Below are 20,441 nucleotides of genomic sequence, written 5' to 3'. Positions count from 1 at the left end.
CATACACTAAACAGAGAAGAACAAAGCAGCAGAGGTATTTGAATTTTTGTTTGTCAGGCAGCTTTAAGTTATGTTTGATGCATTTCAATAAACAAATAGTACGCACAGTTGTTCAGTCCCACAAGGCATGACACCACTATTTTGTCTGAGACTACAACCTATGCTATTTCAGGAATTTTAGTACTTAAAAAAAAGCTATTTCAAAACTTGAAGAAAATAAACAAGTACAGCTGCTTTTTCTGACTACTATGGTCAATGTTCTGGACTACAGTGGTCAATGTTCCCTGTAAGGTGTACATGTGAGTTGCCGCTCACTGAGCCACAACTCATGTGGGGGGAGCACATTCTACCAGCCGCCCCTCCCTCCCCCCCGCCCAAAGTTAGGGCAGTGAGCCTCCAGCAATGTGCAGTGCACCGGGATGCAGAGCATGCCTCCCTCAGGGGTGGCAAGCCAGGAAGGCAGCCAGAGCATGAGGTTGGGAAGTAGTGCTGCACGAAGTAAGGAAGGCGAGTTAAAGTCTCACTGCTGGCATATGAATTGTGATTTATCCAGAGATGTGGATAGTGATAACTCTGTTACATAGTTCCAAGATCTAATCACAAAGCACAAGTCCAAAAAAGACCAAACGGTGAAGGAGAAAATGGAACGCTAATGAGGGTAGTTTGGATCCCCATTGAAAAGATCCCTGCGGGGTGAGTTCTGTCTATTCTTGCTTAGTCCAACTCCCCATCATGCACCTTGAGGTTTCCCCCAACAGCAGAATATCAGGGGGCATTTCTGACTGCACCAGGAGGGGTAGGTAGGTGAGTCAGGCTCCATGAATAAAGTTCATGCACAGATTAAACATAAAAAAATAAAAGCATAAGGAAGCATGAATGAAGAACAAAATTACTCTGAATAGTCACTACAAGCTAACATTCACATTACAAGATACAAGAGAAATGTAACTGGAGAAAAACTTCACTCATTTTCATGTCCAGGCATGCAAACTAGGTAAGAACTAGGACTTCATGAAAACTTGTGGAAGTATCTTGAAAAGGAAGACATGTCAAAGAGAGGTTTTTATTTAACACTTACTAGTATTCCACTATACAAGTTACATAGCAACGAACACACACACAAATGAAAAGATTTACATTTTTAATGTACAGAGGGCTTTAAAATGTATATTCTTTGACCACCAGCAATTGTTCTGTGCAGTAAGTACTGTAATTTAGAATGACATCTGAAACTTATTCAAGCTTCTATAATTCCTAACTTGGTTACAAGGGCACACTGAAACACCCAGGTTAAATAATTATTTTCTACACTAGCAGTAAAGCCTGTTGTACCAACAAATACAACAGGGTATAGAAAGCTGTTGGTGGGAAAGAACACGCCGAGGGAGGCAACTCCTCCTGCCTTTTTTCCGCCTGGCCCTACTGGCTCCACCCTCTTTGCAAAGCCAGGATCCAACTTTGCAAATAGGGGGAGGAATCAGCAGGGTGCTTATGAAGAAGGGGAGAGTTGTCACCAAACCATAAGTACCCCCTTCCCCGATTTGCAAAGCTGGATCAAGGCTTCACGAAGTGGGAGGGGGGAGCCAGTGAAGATGGGGAGAACTTCATAGCCCACTCCCCCGTTAGGATATCTGGGATCCTGGCTTTACAAGGCGGGGGGAGCCAACAGGGTGCCTGTGAAGATGGGGAGAGTTCTCCCCATGTCCATAGGCATCCCCAACCTTTGCAAAGGGGGGCAGCCAGTCAGGGTTTAAATCCAACCAATGTTCATCTTTTTTCTTCAGCAGTTGAATTCCATACCAACATTTCCCCTTCTTTCCCAGAAGATGCTCTTAAATACCAGCCCCTTTAATCTCCAGAAAGCAGCTTGGGAATTTTTCACAACCAATTTATTTAAGAGAAATATCAGTGATACATATAGAGCAATCCCCCCTGCAAATCTTCTGGGTTTTCCTTTTGGAAAAAAATGTATTTCCTGTGACTGTGCACCTGCACTCTCCCAGAGTACTTCTCTCACTCCAAAGGGCAGCATAAAATGCTAGGTAAATATAAAATGATAAGTTGAAGGCATTCAAAAATATACATTCATAAGTCTGGGGAGTTAAAGTCTGTTTATTAACTTTTTCAGCTTTTGGGAGATATTTAGCAAGACATACAAATGCTTAGCTTTTATTTACATATCATCTTCAGGATTCAAAATGCTGCGTGAGTACACAAAATTCCTGCAATAGCCCAATATGGTAAGGTACATTTTATTTCTATACTGGAGGACTGGTCAGAAAAGAAGTTTGCCTAAGCCTTAAGGTAATGTAGTTTGTGGCTGCAGTGAGATCTAAACAAAGAATCTCTTGGAAGGAAGGTCATTCTCTGAGTCACAATAAACACAGGTTTATAGATTAATGAGAATAATATCAAGAAGACCTAACAGTGCTGATTTTCTGGTCATTAATGTTCTATAAGTGACTTCTATAAGTGAATGTACAAGTGGGTGGGCTGCTAGCCTGGGAAGAGGGAGCTAATATTTTCTGAGATTAATTAGCTAATTAAGTGTGTCATTACATTTTCTTATTAGGTAAAAACAATTAAAAGATTTAAAACGTTTAATGTTTGACAAGGTACCTATCTGAGGAATCTGCCTCTGTGTGTTCTAGCAGACTTACAACCAAGATGGGTTTATTAAATTTGTTTTTCTTGGTAAGACTTGTATCAGAATTCTCTCCCAACAGAACACAGTGCACCAATTTAACTCAAGTTACCGCAAAAGCATTATGTATGCGAAATCTTTGCATAAGACAATAACTATATTTATGAACAAGCCTGGTCTCAAGCTTTGTCATATTTCTACCAGGATGCCAGAACAATTGTGTTTCCTAATCTGTAACTCATGGAACCTATTTCCATGAATTACAAGGAGGATATGTACAGTATTTATGTATGTTTTGTGGTTCCCCTGTAATCTGATGTGGTGTGACTGGTGTGGCTGATGTCACTGATGTGGTGTGACTGGTGTGGCTATTCTTTGTTTGGCGGGGCAGCAAGTTAGAGATATTGAGTGTTACAGATTCAGATCCTCACAATTAGCAACATACAGCAGATGTAGTTCAACATTCAGGTAAGGCAAGTGAGGACCCTGATCCTAAATGTCTTTGTACAAGCTCAAAGCACTGTTTTCACTTAGACTGTACATTGTAAATAATCACTGGAGACCTGTTCTGAGTATGCACATCTTTTGAGGTGTACCCATATCAACTGGACGCACATCTTTTACTATAATAAGTCCTGCCTTTGGAATGCCAGCCTCAGAAACTGTATTTGTTCTGTTTTAATACTTGCTACTAAATGAATGTTTACAATTTGAACTAGTTTTATGCTTTATTAACAGAAAGGTCGATTAGAAGCATTTTAAATAAACCTGTGCACTTCATACTGCGGACAAGAACTTCTATCCCTTGACAGGAGAAATACCCCACAAGTGGTACAGAAACGCTAGGGTGGGAGGCTGTAACCTAGGCTTTTACTTGATGCTCAGTTCTGTACCTGAAAGGGTGCGGGGGTTTTTAATGGGGCACCACTCAAGTATTTGAGCCTCAACCTTCAGACTAAAATGATCACACACAGCAATACCATACAAACATGAATTAGGTCACAAAACATTCCACGACCAGAAATGAAAAGTCCCAACTTTAGCAAAAGCAGAACCCATTCCCAGGCCCCTTCCACAGCAGTCTCTCCTCATCAGACTACTTGCAGGGCCCCAGACAACCACATTACGTGAGCGCCTATCAGCCAGGAGAACCAGAAAATGCACTTAATACTATGCATATCCTTCTTTCTAAAAATAAAGAGACCACGTGTAAGTTTATTCTTCTATGAATTAGAACAGGATGATTCAGTACTGCTTGCCATGCAAACAAAGCAATGGTATTTATGCTACTACAACCAAATTATGTTTACAGAATATAGCACTCCAGAACAAACACACAATTAAACTTTCTAAACAACGAACTTTTATATATTAAGCTTTAAACCAAAGGATTCTTAGAACACACAAATTAAACTTGCACTCCTAAACGTATTTCCATTGTACTTCTGACAATTGACCAGGAAAACGTATTCAGGATTGGGAGGAAAACATACTATATCAACATACGGCCTCAAACATGGATACTTAAATCTGGAAAGTAGGATCATGGACAAATAGAACAGAACTTTCTAGCAAGCTCAGAAAAGTCCCAGGTTTTCAGGGAAAAATATATTGGAAGGTTAAAACCCTGGTAGGCCATTGCTAGGCAACCATGGCATACTGAAGCATTTTTCTATTAGTAATAGGCAGAGCCCTTTCCAAGCTGTTTTGACCTTTAAGGGAGGATTCATCAGGGCCATTTGCAACCAACAGGTGACTTGCCACACAAATTGCATGCCTTATACAGGCCTGGATTTTTGCTACTGTTCAACAAGAGCAACCCCATGAAATTCAGTGTGATGATATTTCAGGGTAGATTAAGGGAGGCCCTAATTGAAACTCACACTCTGCTTTGGACCAGTAACACACAGAGAAACTAAATTATTTCATAGAATTGCTGTGAGAGTAAAATGGGGGATGGGAAAATAATACAACTTTTGGGTCCCTGCTGTGAAGAAAAGTGATACATGAAGTACATGAATAAGTACAGCCATACATGGGAGGCAGATAAAAGGTTTCTTTGGTGGAAGGCGAGAAGGAGAAGAGAAAACAGTGGTTAGAGGGGGATATATGGTTTCACCACTGCACCTCTGACCACAGTGGCTGATTACAGTTTTTCCAGGGAGGCAGCCAGACATGGGGAAGGAGAAAAAACAAATGAAAATGTAGTTGACTTGGCTGATGGAAAGGAAGCAGGAAAATGGGAGAAGGTATAGGGGCTTTCAGGGATGGAAATGAGCATGGGATATGGGATACATGGAATATGGGATACACATCTGCCCATCAACAGTTTTGGCCTTTAAGGGAGGATTTATCAGAGAGCTTAGGAATCATTGTTGACTTTGTGTTCCTAATAGCTATACTACTTACATGGCTCTTTCTGATAGTAAAATATAAGCTAAGGACCATACATTAAATAAAGTATTGCAAAGCTCATTAGCAGACACCCAACTAAAAAAAAAGCCATAAGAATTTTCAGCAAGTGTTTAACTTTACAGATTAATCAAGGTGGTTAAAAAACCAATGATTTTTTTAAAAATGGATTTTAAAATTTAAATCAGAATGTTTGAATTAAATGCTTTTTGAGGAAATATGTATCTACAGAAAGTTTTCTGATTAAAATACATTCTAATCAAATGGTTATTCATCATGAAATAAGGATTAATTATCTAACATGAGACTGTATACTCATGAAATGTTTAACTTTTGACATTTAAATGAATTCCAATAATCCATTCACAATGTCATGCTCTTCCAGAGGTTTCTGGAAGGCTATTTTGGGTAGTTTTTCTATCTAGAACAGCGATGGCAAACCTTTTCGAGGCTGAGTGCCCAACTGCAACTCAAAACCCACTTATTTATCGCAAAGTGCCAACACGGCAATTTAACCTGAATACTGAGGTTTTAGTTTAGAAAAAACGGTTGGCTCCGAGGTACGCGTTACTCAGGAGTAAGATTGGTGGTAGTCAGTGGCTTTGCTTTGAAACAACTGTGTAACTCTTCCAACAGGTGAATCACGACCCTAGGAGGGTTTACTCAGAAGCAAGCCCCATTGCCAGCAACCGAGCTTACTCCCAGGTAAAGGATCGCGCTTTAGATCTTCCCATGAAAATCAATGGGGTTTAACAGTGCTTAACAGGGTTACCTACACTGCTTCCCCAAAACTAGGTCTTAGGTTTAATGCTAATAATCAAGCGGCCCAGGCCAGCCTAGTTGTGTGGGGGGGCACTTTGTTTGCACATGCCCAGAGAGAGAGCTCCGAGTGCCACCTCTGGCACCTGTGCCATAGGTTCGCTACCACTGATCTAGAAGACATTATCACACCTGCTTGATATTGCAGTTCTCAAAATGGTGATTTTGTGTCTGCAGATAACATGGCTCTTCTTAACAGCAAAAAAAATGTTATATAATAAACATACAAAGTTGAGAAAAAAGACCTTAATCTTATCATTCCTTTGCAAATCTATGTACATGGACTCAATCCCTTGTCTCTTATGAGTTTCAAAAACTGTGATGAGTTTCAAAAAGTTCAATGAACAGACAATTGTTTGGAGTGGGAAAATATCTGCTTAAGAAGCAGTCAGTGTCAGGAGGAAGGTGAAAAGTAAAAACGAAACCTTTTGAGCTGTATACTCAAGTCTTGAAATTTTTGTATATATAGTCTGAGGTCTATCATATCGGTTGGAAGAAAAATGACATAATGGCAGAAGGCCACAAAAGACATCCAGTTGGGGAATATTTTAATGAAGTTCTTCTACCCATGGGTGTGAAAAAAAGGGTCGCCCACATGAAAATGGATATAATTCAGCTCGCTATAATTTCATCACTATCTATGTATTTCTAATAGTATAACGATAACAATACTTTTGATACATCTGTAAAACTAATGCAAAGAGTTATTATCCCAAGAATGAAAGATTCATCCAGTTGTAAATATTGAGATTATACCAGCAAGAATATCTTTATGTAGAAAGCCATGATTTAAACCAAATCTTACTGGTGATTTAAATCATGACTTAAATCAATCTGATTTAAATCAAATTCACTATGACACAAATATCTATAAAAATATATTTACAATGCCCCTGAAAACATTGCTGTAACATTTTACTGGGAAATATATAACAGAAGCTTAGATCCTATACCTTGCTTCTACAGTGCTGTCTTCTATTACGAAATACATTCGTCCAGCACTAAGCATTTTCTGCTCTTGCAAGACCAGCAGAGCAGAAAGCAGCTAGCATCAGAGGAATGTGCTGTGTACTGGAGGACTGCCTTCATTACAGACAAAGAACTCTGCAACTGGATGGAAAGCAGAGGACCCTATCAGTTTAGACTTACCTAAAAAATAAACACCAAACAAAACCAAACAGGATTTATTTTGGTAGTAAAAGAAAGTAAGAATTAAATACTGAAAATATTCATCTACATTTGTTGTAAGGTATTATGTGTGTTACTGTCAATATCAAGTTAAACTGATCCTCTGTCATCTTTTTTAACTCTAGCAGGCAAATATTAAAACTGGTTCAAGTGACAAACATGTATTTTAAATGAATAAAGACATCATATTAGTCGTTTAGTTTTATAATACACTACAAAAGACAAAGTGTTATCCTTGCCATGCTCAATAATTTGATTCAACAAGCTAATTTCAGAACTTCAGTTCTTCCTAAAAAAGGCAGTCACACAGTGAACAGAAGTTAACTGTAAACTCTCAAAGAAACAAAGAACACCGATGTTCCTCTAACCCACAAGCGTACTGCCCCTATTATAAAGGTAGCCAGAAAATTATTCCTCACTAGTAGTGCATGCTACAGACCTTTCCCACTAAATAATGAAGCATTACAGTCAGAAGATCTAGAAATTCAAGCAGAGACGTAAAGACCAGTACACCTTCACAATTCAACACAGCTAACTGTTTTCTCATGCAAAAGTAGTGGAACCAAGAAGCAGAAATGGCACAACAGGAGAGAATGAAGGTCTGTGAGGTTGGTCAGGCTCCTGTTTACGTCTCCTCTTGTGCACATTATAACTAACTGAATTCTGATCTGCAGTACTCCACCACTGTCTACTGACCAAGAAGCAGCAGACCAAATTCATGCCCACCATTTCTTTACACAGACATGCCAAATATCCACAACAAATGGGAGAAAGTGTGAGCAAACACGTCTTGCTGTCATATGAAAAGACTCATCAGAACAAAAAACCACAAAAGTCTAGTGATGTGGGAGAGTGTTAGATGACTGGCTGTTGTGGGTTTTCCAGGCTGTGTGGCAAAAACTACCAGACCACTGCCACACAGCCTGGAAAACTCACAACAGATAGTTAATACCAGCCATAAAACTTTCCACAACATAGTGTTAGATGAAGGAAAGAGACCTAGTGAAATGTTGAAAGAGTAAGCATTTGGCATTTCAGTACCTTTTCAGACACACAGTTAGCCATGAAGATAAAGAGTACTGACCTACAAAATCGTTGGTTGGTCAGACTTGAAGGAAACCTTGCAGCTGAGGCACATAAGTAGCACCCAATGTTCAATAATAATAAAACAACAAAATACAGAACTATCTTCCCACTTAGAAGTTATTTCATCTTTTTTTTAAAAAGCATATTTCAGGGCCAGTTGTAGGTATCTCATGGGCTGAGATATTGTTGTCTGATTCTGTTGTAATGAGGGGATAGTGGTGTGGAAGGGAGGGGAATGAAAATAAAGCTTTACCAAGGGTAGGTTAACTCTCAGCATTAGTTCCTCATATGTAAGCTGGACAAAAAGGTTACTAGCAAGAGTCACAATGGAACTTCTAAGCATGATTTTGGAGCAGGAATCTCAAGCAAAAGGTGCACTGAGTTATTCCAACTGCTGTTTATTAGAGGAAAACTTCCTTATACATTAAACAACTTTATGTATATTACTATTATTTATATATCACCAAAATTTACTTTTGTAATAAAAGGCTATCCATCATGTCATTAAGTTATGATTAACTGTCTGTAAAAACTAAGTTGGGGACTGTGCTACGCTGGGAATCAAAACTAACAAACTATGATATGCTGGGAATCAAAACTAACTAACAGTTAGCCCATTGTAGCACTATAAAAAGTATATACACCACAAAGTCACAACTCTGAAAAGTTAATGCAATATAAGCATTTTTTTTCAGGTTCAGCTTAGGCCAGAGACCAACAGTTCAGAAATCCCAAAAGGAAAAATCTTGTTCTGACTTTAGCAGGGGTTGGTTAGCAACACTACAAAGAATTGTAATTACCCTCCCTTCCCACCAAAATACATTTATAAACCAAGTGTAAGTTCATAAGAACATAAGAACATGCCAGCTGGATCAGACCAAAGTCCATCTAGTCCAGCTCTCTGCTACTCGCAGTGGCCCACCAGGTGCCTTTGGGAGATCACATGCAGGATGTGAAAGCAATGGCCTTCTGCGGCTGTTGCTCCCGATCACCTGGTCTGTTAAGGCATTTGCAATCTCAGATCAAAGAGGATCAAGATTGGTAGCCATAAATCGACTTCTCCTCCATAAATCTGTCCAAGCCCCTTTTAAAGCTATCCAGGTTAGTGGCCATCACCACCTCCTGTGGCAGCATATTCCAAACACCAATCACATGTTGCGTGAAGAAGTGTTTCCTTTTATTAGTCCTAATTCTTTCCCCCAGTATTTTCAATGAATGCCCCCTGGTTCTAGTATTGTGTGTGAGAGAGAAAAATTTCTCTCTGTCAACATTTTCTAGCCCATGCATAATTTTATAGACTTCAATCATATCTTCCCTCAGACGTCTCCTCTCCAAACTAAAGAGTCCCAAACGCTGCAGCCCCTCCTCATAGGGAAGGTGCTCCAGTTCAGCAGCCTTAAATCAGCAAGAAATGACAATACATAAAACAGAAAAGTTTGAAAAACACTGTCAAGGAGAACACTTAATAAAACACAATAAAAAACCACTCACATTGTCTCTCCAGTCTTGGCAACATGAGAAAGAAACTGATCCAGTAGTGGACACACTTCCTTCTTCCCCCTCTTTTCAAAATCTGCAAAGAAGGAATAAAATTATTTAAAGTACTTATTTTATGTTAAAACCCTGTTTTTTCACAGCACCTCTCCATTACCCCGCTTTCGATGTATGAATGACACACAGGCACACCAGGCCTCTACAGACCACCAAATAATCAATGGAATGCCTTCTTCAAAGCTGGTTTCTACAATGCCACTACCAGCCTCAGGCTGGACAGCCAGATAAAACTGTAGCCACTCCAGGTGGAGGAGGAGTGTTATGTAGAAGGGGGAGTAACAGGAAATAGACAAGAGAATGAGTTAAAAGAGAACACAGAGCCAGGGGAAATGCAGGCGATATTGACCTGGAGGAGGAACATTTTAAGAAAGGAATGAGAAGGAACTCTTTAAGAAAGGTGAGCGATAGATGGTATGGAAGGCAGATAAAAGGCCCAGGGGGGCACCAACTAAGGTGCCCTGATCTCTAAGCATCATAGGTACTCTGATGTACAAAATACAGAGCCTCCAACTGTTCAAGGGTTGAGAGAGAAGGGAGAAGAGAAATGGTGTCCCTTGCCCCAACCTTACTCACCCCCGGACAGATAATTTCGCCCCTCCCCCCCAGGAAACAGAGAAATCTCTTTTCCACACAGGAGGGATCCCTAGAGCATCTGGCGGGGGGGCTCCCACAGACCAAGGAGGCCAGGCTCCTCTCCTCCTCTTCCTCATCTCCTCACCCCACCGAGGCGGGCGGCCTCCCTCTCTCTGACCTCGGAGTAACCCCAGCCCCGCCAAACAGCCTAGAGCCTCCACCTTTCAGCGCCTCCTGCAGCCTCTCGACGTCCATGGTCCGCCCGCGACCACCGCTGCTGCCTCCCCCCTCCTCCTGCCTCCCAGGCCCTCGAGGGAAACAGGCAACGACGGCGGCTCAGCCTCCAACACCGAAAAGGGAGCGGGAAACAGAGAGGAACGGGATCCCTGGCGGCCGGGCTCAGCGACCTTCCAACATGGCGCCCGAGCCGCCGCCGTGCACGCTCCCGACGCACGCTCGCACGCGCGGCCCAACGCGCTCGAGCTCTTCCCGCCGCGGCGGGGGCGCGCTCTCGGAGGGGAGCCGAGGGGCGTGGCCATCGTCGATGACGCCAAGAGAGTCTGAGAAGAGGCGAGAGGGCGGAGCGGGGTGGGGTTGTGCTCCGCCTACTCCCGAGTGAGTCACGCTGCGACTGATCCGCCGCCAGTCCTCTCTCTTTCACCGTGAGAAGAGGGCGGGAGGAGCGGCGGCGGCGCTCTGAAGCGGGGCGGGGTTGGCCTCCGCCCACTCCCAATTGAGTCACGCTGCGACTGAGCAGCCGCCAGCCCTCTCTGTTTCTCTGCGTCGGACACTGCCGAGGGAGGGCGGCTGAGTTCGCGGTGACGACGCCACTACGTTTACTGCGTGACGTAGAGTGGGTGTCTTCCATTCATCAAGCGGCGGAGGCTTCCTGCGCCTTCCGTGGCGAAAGCAGCGCGCGAGGGCTTTGCCGCTCCACACTGATGGCCTCGGAAACAAACTGGAGTCTTGTAGCATTCTGAAGGCCAACAAAATTACGCTTTCGGGATTTACAGTCTGCTTCTTCGGATGTTCAGTATACTGATCATGTAGTTGAGAAAAAAATCCGGCCCTGTCAAAGGGCAATGCAAGTAGAAGGTGGCATATAATTATGATTGTTTCAGATTGATCAAGGCGAATGAAGATCGTTTTGTAGCCATTCTAAACTAGTTAGCATGTTTACTGGTTGAAAGTCCCAAGATGTGGTATAATCTGATGAATCTGATGAGGGAATTGAGCAGCGTTTCCCATCCAGACTAAATTCATTAATCTCAGAACAACCATAGCATGATGCTGACACCCCAAAAAGATTATTATATTCAGAATGGAGCTGTGTAAATAGCCTACTATTTTCCCATTCATGAAATCCTTGTGAAAATTTATATAGGTGTTTCAGCCGGATATACATGATACCAATAGACAAGAGAAGGGGTAGTTAAGCATTTGCCAAACATTGGCTTCAAACATTAAGAACATAAGAACAAGCCAGCTGGATCAGACCAAAGTCCATCTAGTCCAGCTCTCTGCTATTCGCAGTGGCCCACCAGGTGCCTTTGGGAGCTCACATGTAGGATGTGAATGCAATGGCCTTCTGTGGCTGTTGCTCCCGATCACCTGGTCTGTTAAGGCATTTGCAATCTCAGATCAAAGAGGATCAAGATTGGTAGCCATAAATCGACTTCTCCTCCATAAATCTGTCCAAGCCCCTTTTAAAGCTATCCAGGTTAGTGGCCATCACCACCTCCTGTGGCAGCATATTCCAAACACCAATCACACGTTGCGTGAAGAAGTGTTTCCTTTTATTAGTCCTAATTCTTCCCCCCAGCATTTTCCATGAATGCCCCCTGGTTCTAGTATTGTGAGAAAGAGAGAAAAATTTCTCTCTGTCAACATTTTCTAGCCCATGCATAATTTTGTAGACTTCAATCATATCCCCCCTCAGCTGCCTCTTCTCCAAACTAAAGAGTCCCAAACGCTGCAGCCTCTCCTCATAGGGAAGGTGCTCCAGTCCCTCAATCATCCTTGTTGCCCTTCTCTGCATTCAGGTAGATCCTCTTTGTAGCATTATCTGCTGTGTTTTGTTGGTCCCCAACTTGTTAAGTCTGGGAGCACTTTTGAATTCTGACAGGCTGGTGACTACAACCAGAAAATGGCTGCCATAGAGGCTACCCAAAAAGATGGCAGCCACAGCCAACCACAAAACGTCAGGAAGTGAAGTTATGCATAAATCTAATAGAAATTCTTCAATAGTTGAGGCAGAAGCTTCTCGTTTAAAATGCACTTAAAACAGAATATTGCTGAAAAATATTTTCTTGCAGACACGGCTTCATTTGAGTCACACAAGGAAGAAGATACCTGTGGCTATAGCTGCTGCCAAAGCAATTTTTAAAAATCTGTGCAACTCATCAGATTTCCAATAACAAACCAGAAGCCCTGCTACACAAAAACACCACTCCCCCCCCCCCACTTTCTAAAAACGCTCTGGTACTAGGAACTGTGTCGATAGGCTCCGTAGTGCCCATTGGAACTACACTGAGGACCCCCGAACTAGACTGCTGTGGGAATAAGAGACATCCGAGTATGCCTTACCATCCTTTGCATATCACTCTGAGGCTTGAACTGTACATTATGACAATATGTATAATTTGCTGTCCTCCATGCATGTCAGAGACAGCAAATTCCTGTCCTCCATGCATGTCAGAGACAGCAAATTCTTGGATTTCAAAAGAATACTCTTGTCCCACAATGGCTTCCTACCTACTGACATGGCTGCATCCAAAAGCCCTTGCAATTAGTTCTGGAACCAGCTTTGGGGAATGTTTAGGTTGATGATAGTGTAACCTCAGCTTGTGGGTTCTGTGGGGCAGTACTTGGAATGAGTTGCAACAACAATTTTTAAACAACAAAATGGTTTACTTTTCTTTACAATTAACACTTTTAAAACATCAACATTTAACGTTACAATTCAAGGTCCTATTCAGGTTGCATTTCAAGTCCTTCTATTTACAGTCTACTGATATTGCCAAGTCCAAATTCTTCTTTGCAAGTTGGCTGGCTCCTGAAGACTCCAAGGGCTTGATGAACAGGTTGCAACATGATGAAGGTCTCCAGGAGAACTCTCACCCATTACAACCACAAAAGAAAACCCTTAACAAGGTGTTAAGGGCTTATAGAAATCAAGGTCCGAGTCTGGTAGCCTTGTCTTCTGCAAAGAGCTCTTGCAGTCTTTCTGCTGCTCTGAGTCTCCACCCCCCTTACTGGGTCAACCCATTCTGGGCCAATCCATTCAGGGCATGGGGGGTTAGCACTTCTCCCCACTAAAAATCTCTGTCAGTCCCTGGACAGTAATTATAATAGTCCCCAACTCTCTTGAAATCACAATTGCATAATGATTTCCCCAGAGATTCCTGTACCTTGGAGTGAACCACATTTGGTGCATCTGAATGCAAGAACATTGTCTTTCCCTTTGCAAGGATTTCCAACTGTTCCAAACTTATCAGCACTGGAAGTTTGCAAAACTTTTCTGAAAGCAAATGTTGCCTGATTCAGCCAATTAGTTTACTGCAGAAGGGATGGGGGGGGTTGCAAACTGGAATCCCCCCTCCTTCATGCAACTGCCTAAACAGAATCATGTGCTTCAAATTCAACACAGCAACATCTCTTGAACTTACATTACAACAAAAACAGTTTTATGGGGGGATCAAACCCCAACTTGCTGCACACTTCCATTGTAAGCAATTTTATATTTGCAATCTCACTTCCAAGCCCCACGTTGAAGCTTTCATTTGTAACCTCCTCAGCTTGTGTGGGTTCTGTGTGGGAAGTTATTGGAATGAGTTGCAACAACAATTTTTAAACAACAAAATGGTTTACTTTTCTTTACAATTAACACTTTTAAAACATCAACATTTAACGTTACAATTCAAGGTCCTAGGTCTCAGGTTGCATTTCAAGTCCTTCTATTTACAGTCTACTGATATTGCCAAGTCCAAATTCTTCTTTGCAAGTTGGCTGGCTCCTGAAGACTCCAAGGGCTTGATGAACAGGTTGCAACATGATGAAGGTCTCCAGGAGAACTCTCACCCATTACAACCACAAAAGAAAACCCTTAACAAGGTGTTAAGGGCTTATAGAAATCAAGGTCCGAGTCTGGTAGCCTTGTCTTCTGCAAAGAGCTCTTGCAGTCTTTCTGCTGCTCTGAGTCTCCACCCCCTTACTGGGTCAACCCATTCTGGGCCAATCCATTCAGGGCATGGGGGTTACAATAGCCCTTACTTAGCCAGTTGCCTCCAAAGAAAGAAACTGCTAAGAGTCACTTGTCAGAGCTTGTTATGATATCCAACCATGTACTGCCCCACAGAGGCACTTTCCCACATGTGCCCCTTGTGCCCTGACATGCACGTAGGTAAAGGGGGGGGGGGTTTCTCGGGTTTGAAAAAAAAACCCATTCATGTCCGAAGCTCCGCCCACCTGTTTGTGGGTTTTAAAAACATTTTAGTGCTTTTTCGGTTTTTGGCCTGCAGGGGGCGCATTGTTTGGCCTAGCAGCTGCAGCAAACTTTCAGGGATTGTTTGGGGGACTCTCCTGATGATACTACCCAGGTTTGGTGAGGTTTAGTTCAGGGGGTCCAAAGTTATGGACTCCCAAAGGGGGTGCCCCCATCCTCCATTGTTTCCAATGGGAGCTAATAGAAGATGGGGGCTACACCTTTGAGGGTCCATAACTTTGGGCCCCCTGGACCAAACTTCACCAACCCTGGGATGTATTATCAGGGAGAGTCTCTTACTGATACTCACCCAGTGTTTTGTGGAGAATTTGGTCCAGGGCGTCCCAAGCTATGGACTCCCAAAGGGAGTGAACCCATTCTCCCTTGTTTTCAATGGGGAGGCTAATAGAAGATGGGGGCTACACCTTATGCGCGGGTCCATAACTTTGGACCCCCTGAACTCAAACTGTCCTCACCAAACCTGGAGTGGTATCATTGGGAGAAGACTCCTAAAGATACCTCTTGAAAGTTTTGTGCTTCTGGCTTAACAATTGCACCCCTGACCAGCAGAGCACCCCCCCCAAATTTTTTTTTCCATAGATTCCTCTTCTTTAAATCCACCCCTCTTAGGCAAATGGATTTAAAGGGAGAATCTGGAGGGTCCTTCAGTTTTAGGAAGAAGAAGAAGCAGTTTGGATTTATATATCCTCCCTTTCTGTCCTGTAGGAGACTCAAAGGGGCTTACAATCTCCTTGCCCTTGCTCCCTCACAACAAACACTCTGTGAGGTGGGTGGGGCTGAGAGAGCTCCGAAAAGCTGTGACTAGCCCAAGGTCACCCAGCTGGCATGTGTGGGAGTGCACAGGCTAATCTGAATTCCCCAGATAAGTCTTCACAGTTGAAGTGGCAGAGCAGGGAAACCCGGTTCCTCCAGATTAGAATGCACCTGCTCTTAACCACTACGCCACATTGAAATGATGCTGTTTCAGGGTGGGGGATAACTACATAAAATACAGGGAGAATGGTATTTAAATGTTCTCCTAGGACATTTTACATTCAGAAAGATATATGGGCAATCAGTAATCTATTTCTGTCTGTCAGAGAAATAATAAATTGGTAACCGAGGCAGGTAGAGTTCAATCAAAGATTTAAATATTTTTATTGACAAGGAAACCAGTATAAACCAGGAAGTGTTTCAAGCAAAGGACAGCATTAATAAGTATATACAAGGAGCTGTTTCAGAGAAATTACTTCTTTACAGTATCTTTATATTGTTGTTACAAGGTTCTCATTGGTCACTAATTTTAGTACCTTCAAACTTTACAGTCATGTAGAAAATATCCAAAACCTTAGGAGGTGTTCCGTTATCTGTTTGGAGCTCTCTCGCTAAAATCCTGACAAGACTTATTTCCTAATCTCAGTTAAGTGTCACCAACACAGTTCCTAAACCACTAACTCCTAGACTATCACCCCCTTTTTAAAAGATGTCTATTTCACACAGAGAAGAACTGATGGTTTTTCACCAGCAAACCCAACCCTTTCTCTCATTGGACTTTCACCACCCTCAGGAGCTTCACGTATTTAGATGCATTCTCCTCAAAGAAATCAAACCAAGTCACCAGTGTGATTAATTAGGGTAATGTGTAATGGTTAAATACAGGACCTTGGCTCAGATTCCTTCACATAAAGCTGCCCTTACTGGCCCTTACTCAGAGTAGCTCAGCTCTCACAGATTTGGCCTTCAGCCTCCAGAGCACGGATCTAGAACAGAACAACAGTGCACTTTGGCGTTCCAAGCAGTTCTCTCCTCAGAACTCTTAGTTCTGTCTAGCCAATCACTTGGAGTGCCATGTTAACCCTTTGGGCTCTCAATGCTCTGCTGCCTGAATGTGCCTAAGTGTCTGGATACAGTACACTTATAAACGGTTGTGCAGTCAGTACAGATGAATAACATCTCATGACTGGTGAGAATTACAGTTGATAAGAGGTTGGAAAAGGATGGGTAGATCTTGCATTTCAATCTATTTTTTTGATCTGATAAAATCTTCGCCACAGCAAAACCTATGCAATGGGACTATGGAAAGGCTCTCCAATATGCTTCTGATGTTACCATCTTGCTACATGTTTCCCCCCATGACAAAAAGGTTAAAATACCCTTAGGCCATCCTTATCTGATAAAATGAATCAGACTAAATGTCTTGGCCATCATGACTGAAGAATAAATAAGAACTCCCATGCACCAACTACATTAATCAGACAACCTTGCTGAGTGACTTTACCGTGCTTCTTATAATTCCATGCAATCCTCAATCTGTAATTTGTACATTTTTTTACATTGTGTGTTTGGGCATTTAACATTGTTAATTGGACTGTAATTTTCCAGATTCTTGCATCCTTCTACACTTGATCTGCAGCAGCACAGAACCAGTCCAGCATGGTGTAGTGGTTAAGCGATGGACTCTAATCTGGAGACCTGGGTTGATTCCCCATTTTTCCCCCTAAGGAGCAGACTCTTATCTGGTGAACTTGATTTGTTTCCCCTTTCTTACGCATGAAGCTGGATGACCTTGGGCTAGTCACAGTTCTTCAGAACTCTCAATACAGATGGGTAGCTTTTGATTAGCTTGTTAAGTGATCACATACACAGTGATGGAAGGAAGCCAGCTGGGAAATGTTTGCTTGTATTTACCCCAGTTTATTAGGGTAAGCCTGGTTTTAATGTACTTTATTCTGAAGCACTTTTTATTCAGTTTTTTATTATTATTTTGGGTATAGAACAACCTTTTAAGGCCCATAAGCATTCTCTTTAAGTAAGAAAGGTTACTTCAATAAAACCTTAGACCTGATCAACTGTGTTTCTCATTTTCTATCACCAACACAGCTGCACATTTATTCTAAATTCTTTCTTTTAATAAAGCCAGTTTTTTTGCAAGTCCAGCTGTGCTACTGTGAATTTTTCTTCTCCAATGAATGTGACATGCTGCTGACCCACTGAAAGCTCAAATACATCAAATAATCTGATCTATATTCAAAAGACATTGGAACATTTAGCCAGCAGAATGATGAACTGAATTTTTAAAGCATCAAATCTTCAACCAAACCGCTTTATTTTTTGTTCACTCTTTGGATATTGTTTGCATTGAACTATTTCATTTGGGAGAATATGACTGTTAAAAAATCATCTTTTCAGTTTAAGGGATACATTTAGGGAGTACAGGCTTTGATCACTGATATAGAAAGGATGAGCATTACACGCAGCCTCTGTTCTTGGTCACCATTTGAATGCTCCCGTGTGCAGGACACAATCATAATAAATAATGTTCTCCCCCCAATCAGTGTGGTGCCTTGTCCTATTTCTGTGCATTCAATTGGAAAACAGGAATAGTGCTACAGGCCTATGACCTCTTGGCTTTAATAAGAAAGTTAATCAGCTGAGTGCTGGGATAGTGCCTGAGAGCATACGCTGTGCTGTCCCCAATTCCAAAAGATCACAGGATCTTACCTATCATCATTTTGCCAGTTCCAACAATTGAAAAAAATATTAACTTGATTGAAAAGAGACAAGGATAGTGTGGATCTGACAGTTACAAAATGAGATGTATGTTTAAATTAATATCTATAACCAAATTGGATTTGGTCATACTGTTATTGCTACCACTTAAGCAGCCTATGGGGAACTGGAACCATTGTGCTGAGCGCTCCTGATGCATCAAATTGAATTGAGATCCTGGCTTAGAGAGACATTAGTCTAGGATCTAGATCAGTGATTCTCAACCTTCCTAATGCCGCAACCCTTTAATACAGTTCCTCATGTTGTGGTGACCCCCAACCCTAACATTTATCCATTTTACAGATGGAGAACACTGATGCAGAGAGTCTTGGTGATTCCCCACTGCAGAGTCTACCTAGGTTCGATCCGGTTCCTTTAACTTGGGAGTGACCCTCGTCACTCCCCACAGCAACAGAGTTCAACTCCATTCTATCTTGAACCGAGCTAAGAGGGTGGGATCATCTGTGGAACCAATTTCGCTCCTCGTTTCTGATTGGCTAATGTTTTACGGTGGGAAACGTGAGCGTCCGTCTTTTTTATTTTTTATACGTCGCAGCTACGTAGAATTGGCGCCAAAGCATAGATACATGAGTTCAAGGCATTAAATTTGTCTTGAAACGGCATTTTGCGATCCTTTGTCACAGCGGTCTTCTTACTGTGGTATTGTAATACTGCTAATACTCAGCAGGTCCCCTCAAACGACAAACGCTTGTAACATACCACCAGAAAGGGAGGGAATGTAATTGATTGGTTGTGTCGTTGCTACGTATGGATGATAATGCAACTTTTTGCTACTAAAACCATAGAAGGATTTTCAAAGCTTCGAAAACACAACAAAGAAAGTATAAAATAACAAAAAATTAAAAAAAACAATTAAAAAGTGCTTTTATCTCCATGATTCTTCTGTTCTGGACATGCTCAAAACACACATCTTGATTGGCTGAATGGGGAGTCATGTGATTGCACCATCGTAGCTTCGACAATAACAGCAGTTTATTAGGGTAAGCCTGGTTTTAATGTACTTTAGGATTGGGCTGAGGGGTGGGGAAGGAGTGGCATGCAAGGGAGGGGGGAGGGGTGGCATGCAAGGGAGGAGAGGAAGGGGGAGGGGGCCCGGCATCTGGAAATGCCCCCCCCAATCCTTTTTTCTGTAAATGAAAAAGGAGACCTTTTTTCATTAACAGGAAAAACTGTTTGGATACAACCCATGGTACTCTCTTAAGATTTATTTTCTTTTTTATTCTTTATATATCTAAACTAAGATTTCTATTGTGGTTCTTTCCATGCCACTATCATTGAAATCTCTGTTTGTTCAGCAATAGTTTAAAAAGCTGAAAAATTGCCTTAAAATTACAGTTTTCCTTGAACCAGACCTGCTCCCAGTGGTGCTTTTCTACAGCCTGCTAGCCTAACATAAAACCCTTTTTTTCCCAGGTTGTATCTGGATTGATCTTGTTTCTCTTAAGTGCATGTTTGTATAATGATGCTCAATTATGGGCACACTTCAGTTAATTTCCATAGAATTATATACTGTTAGCACAGACTAACTGCCATTGGCTGAACTGGATTAAAATGTAAGGCATAGCCTCTTAGTAATGAAGTTTCCATTAGGTGTTTAGCAATCTTTGACCTACACTGGCCATGGTCAATTTTGTTCAAATAGTTGCATGAGCTTTCAGCATGTGCAAAAACAGTACTGGTGTAGCTTTATTCATTTTTAATTTTTTTGGACCATGCTTGCAGTGACAGGAATGCAGGCTATCACATGTATCAGTACGTAACTAGGGATGCTCCCATGTTCCTTCCTAGCCCTATCCATTTACATATACTTTGTTCCCCCACAGCGTCTCTCTTTACCACCAAATGCCAAGCCAGGAATTCTATTCCATCTGCCATGTGTGAGGAGTTCTCATAAAAATAAGTCAGAATTAGTGCTGCTTGGAAGTCCACTTCCTGGAGCACTTATTTTTTAGGGCTCATTGTGGCCCAAAGATGACAGGCATAACATAAGAACATAAGAAAGAGCCTGCTGGATCAGACCAGAGTCCATCTAGTCCGGCACTCTGCTACTCCCAGTGGCCCATCAGATGCCTTTGGGAGCTCACATGCAAGATGTGAAAGCAATGGCCTTCT

The 20,441-nt window shown here is 42.0% G+C and overlaps 1 protein-coding gene across 1 annotated transcript in view; it reads right to left on the bottom strand.

The window, feature by feature from the left end:
- The window catches only part of PPP4R2 (protein phosphatase 4 regulatory subunit 2), a 43,876-nt gene extending 33,149 nt beyond the window's left edge, over nucleotides 1-10,727 (bottom strand). Inside the window, exons 1-2 of the mRNA XM_048490346.1 lie at nucleotides 10,498-10,727; nucleotides 9,641-9,722 (exon numbers count right to left, since the gene is read on the bottom strand). Of these exons, the coding sequence (XP_048346303.1) occupies nucleotides 9,641-9,722; nucleotides 10,498-10,531 (116 nt within the window). The 5' untranslated portion in view covers nucleotides 10,532-10,727. The remainder of the gene's footprint in view (nucleotides 1-9,640; nucleotides 9,723-10,497) is intronic.
- Between the last annotated feature and the right edge of the window lie 9,714 nt (nucleotides 10,728-20,441).

Source organism: Sphaerodactylus townsendi, linkage group LG03 (assembly GCF_021028975.2).
Source record: "Sphaerodactylus townsendi isolate TG3544 linkage group LG03, MPM_Stown_v2.3, whole genome shotgun sequence".
Classification (NCBI taxonomy): Eukaryota; Metazoa; Chordata; class Lepidosauria; order Squamata; family Sphaerodactylidae; genus Sphaerodactylus; species Sphaerodactylus townsendi.
This window is presented reverse-complemented; position numbering and strand designations above follow the sequence as displayed.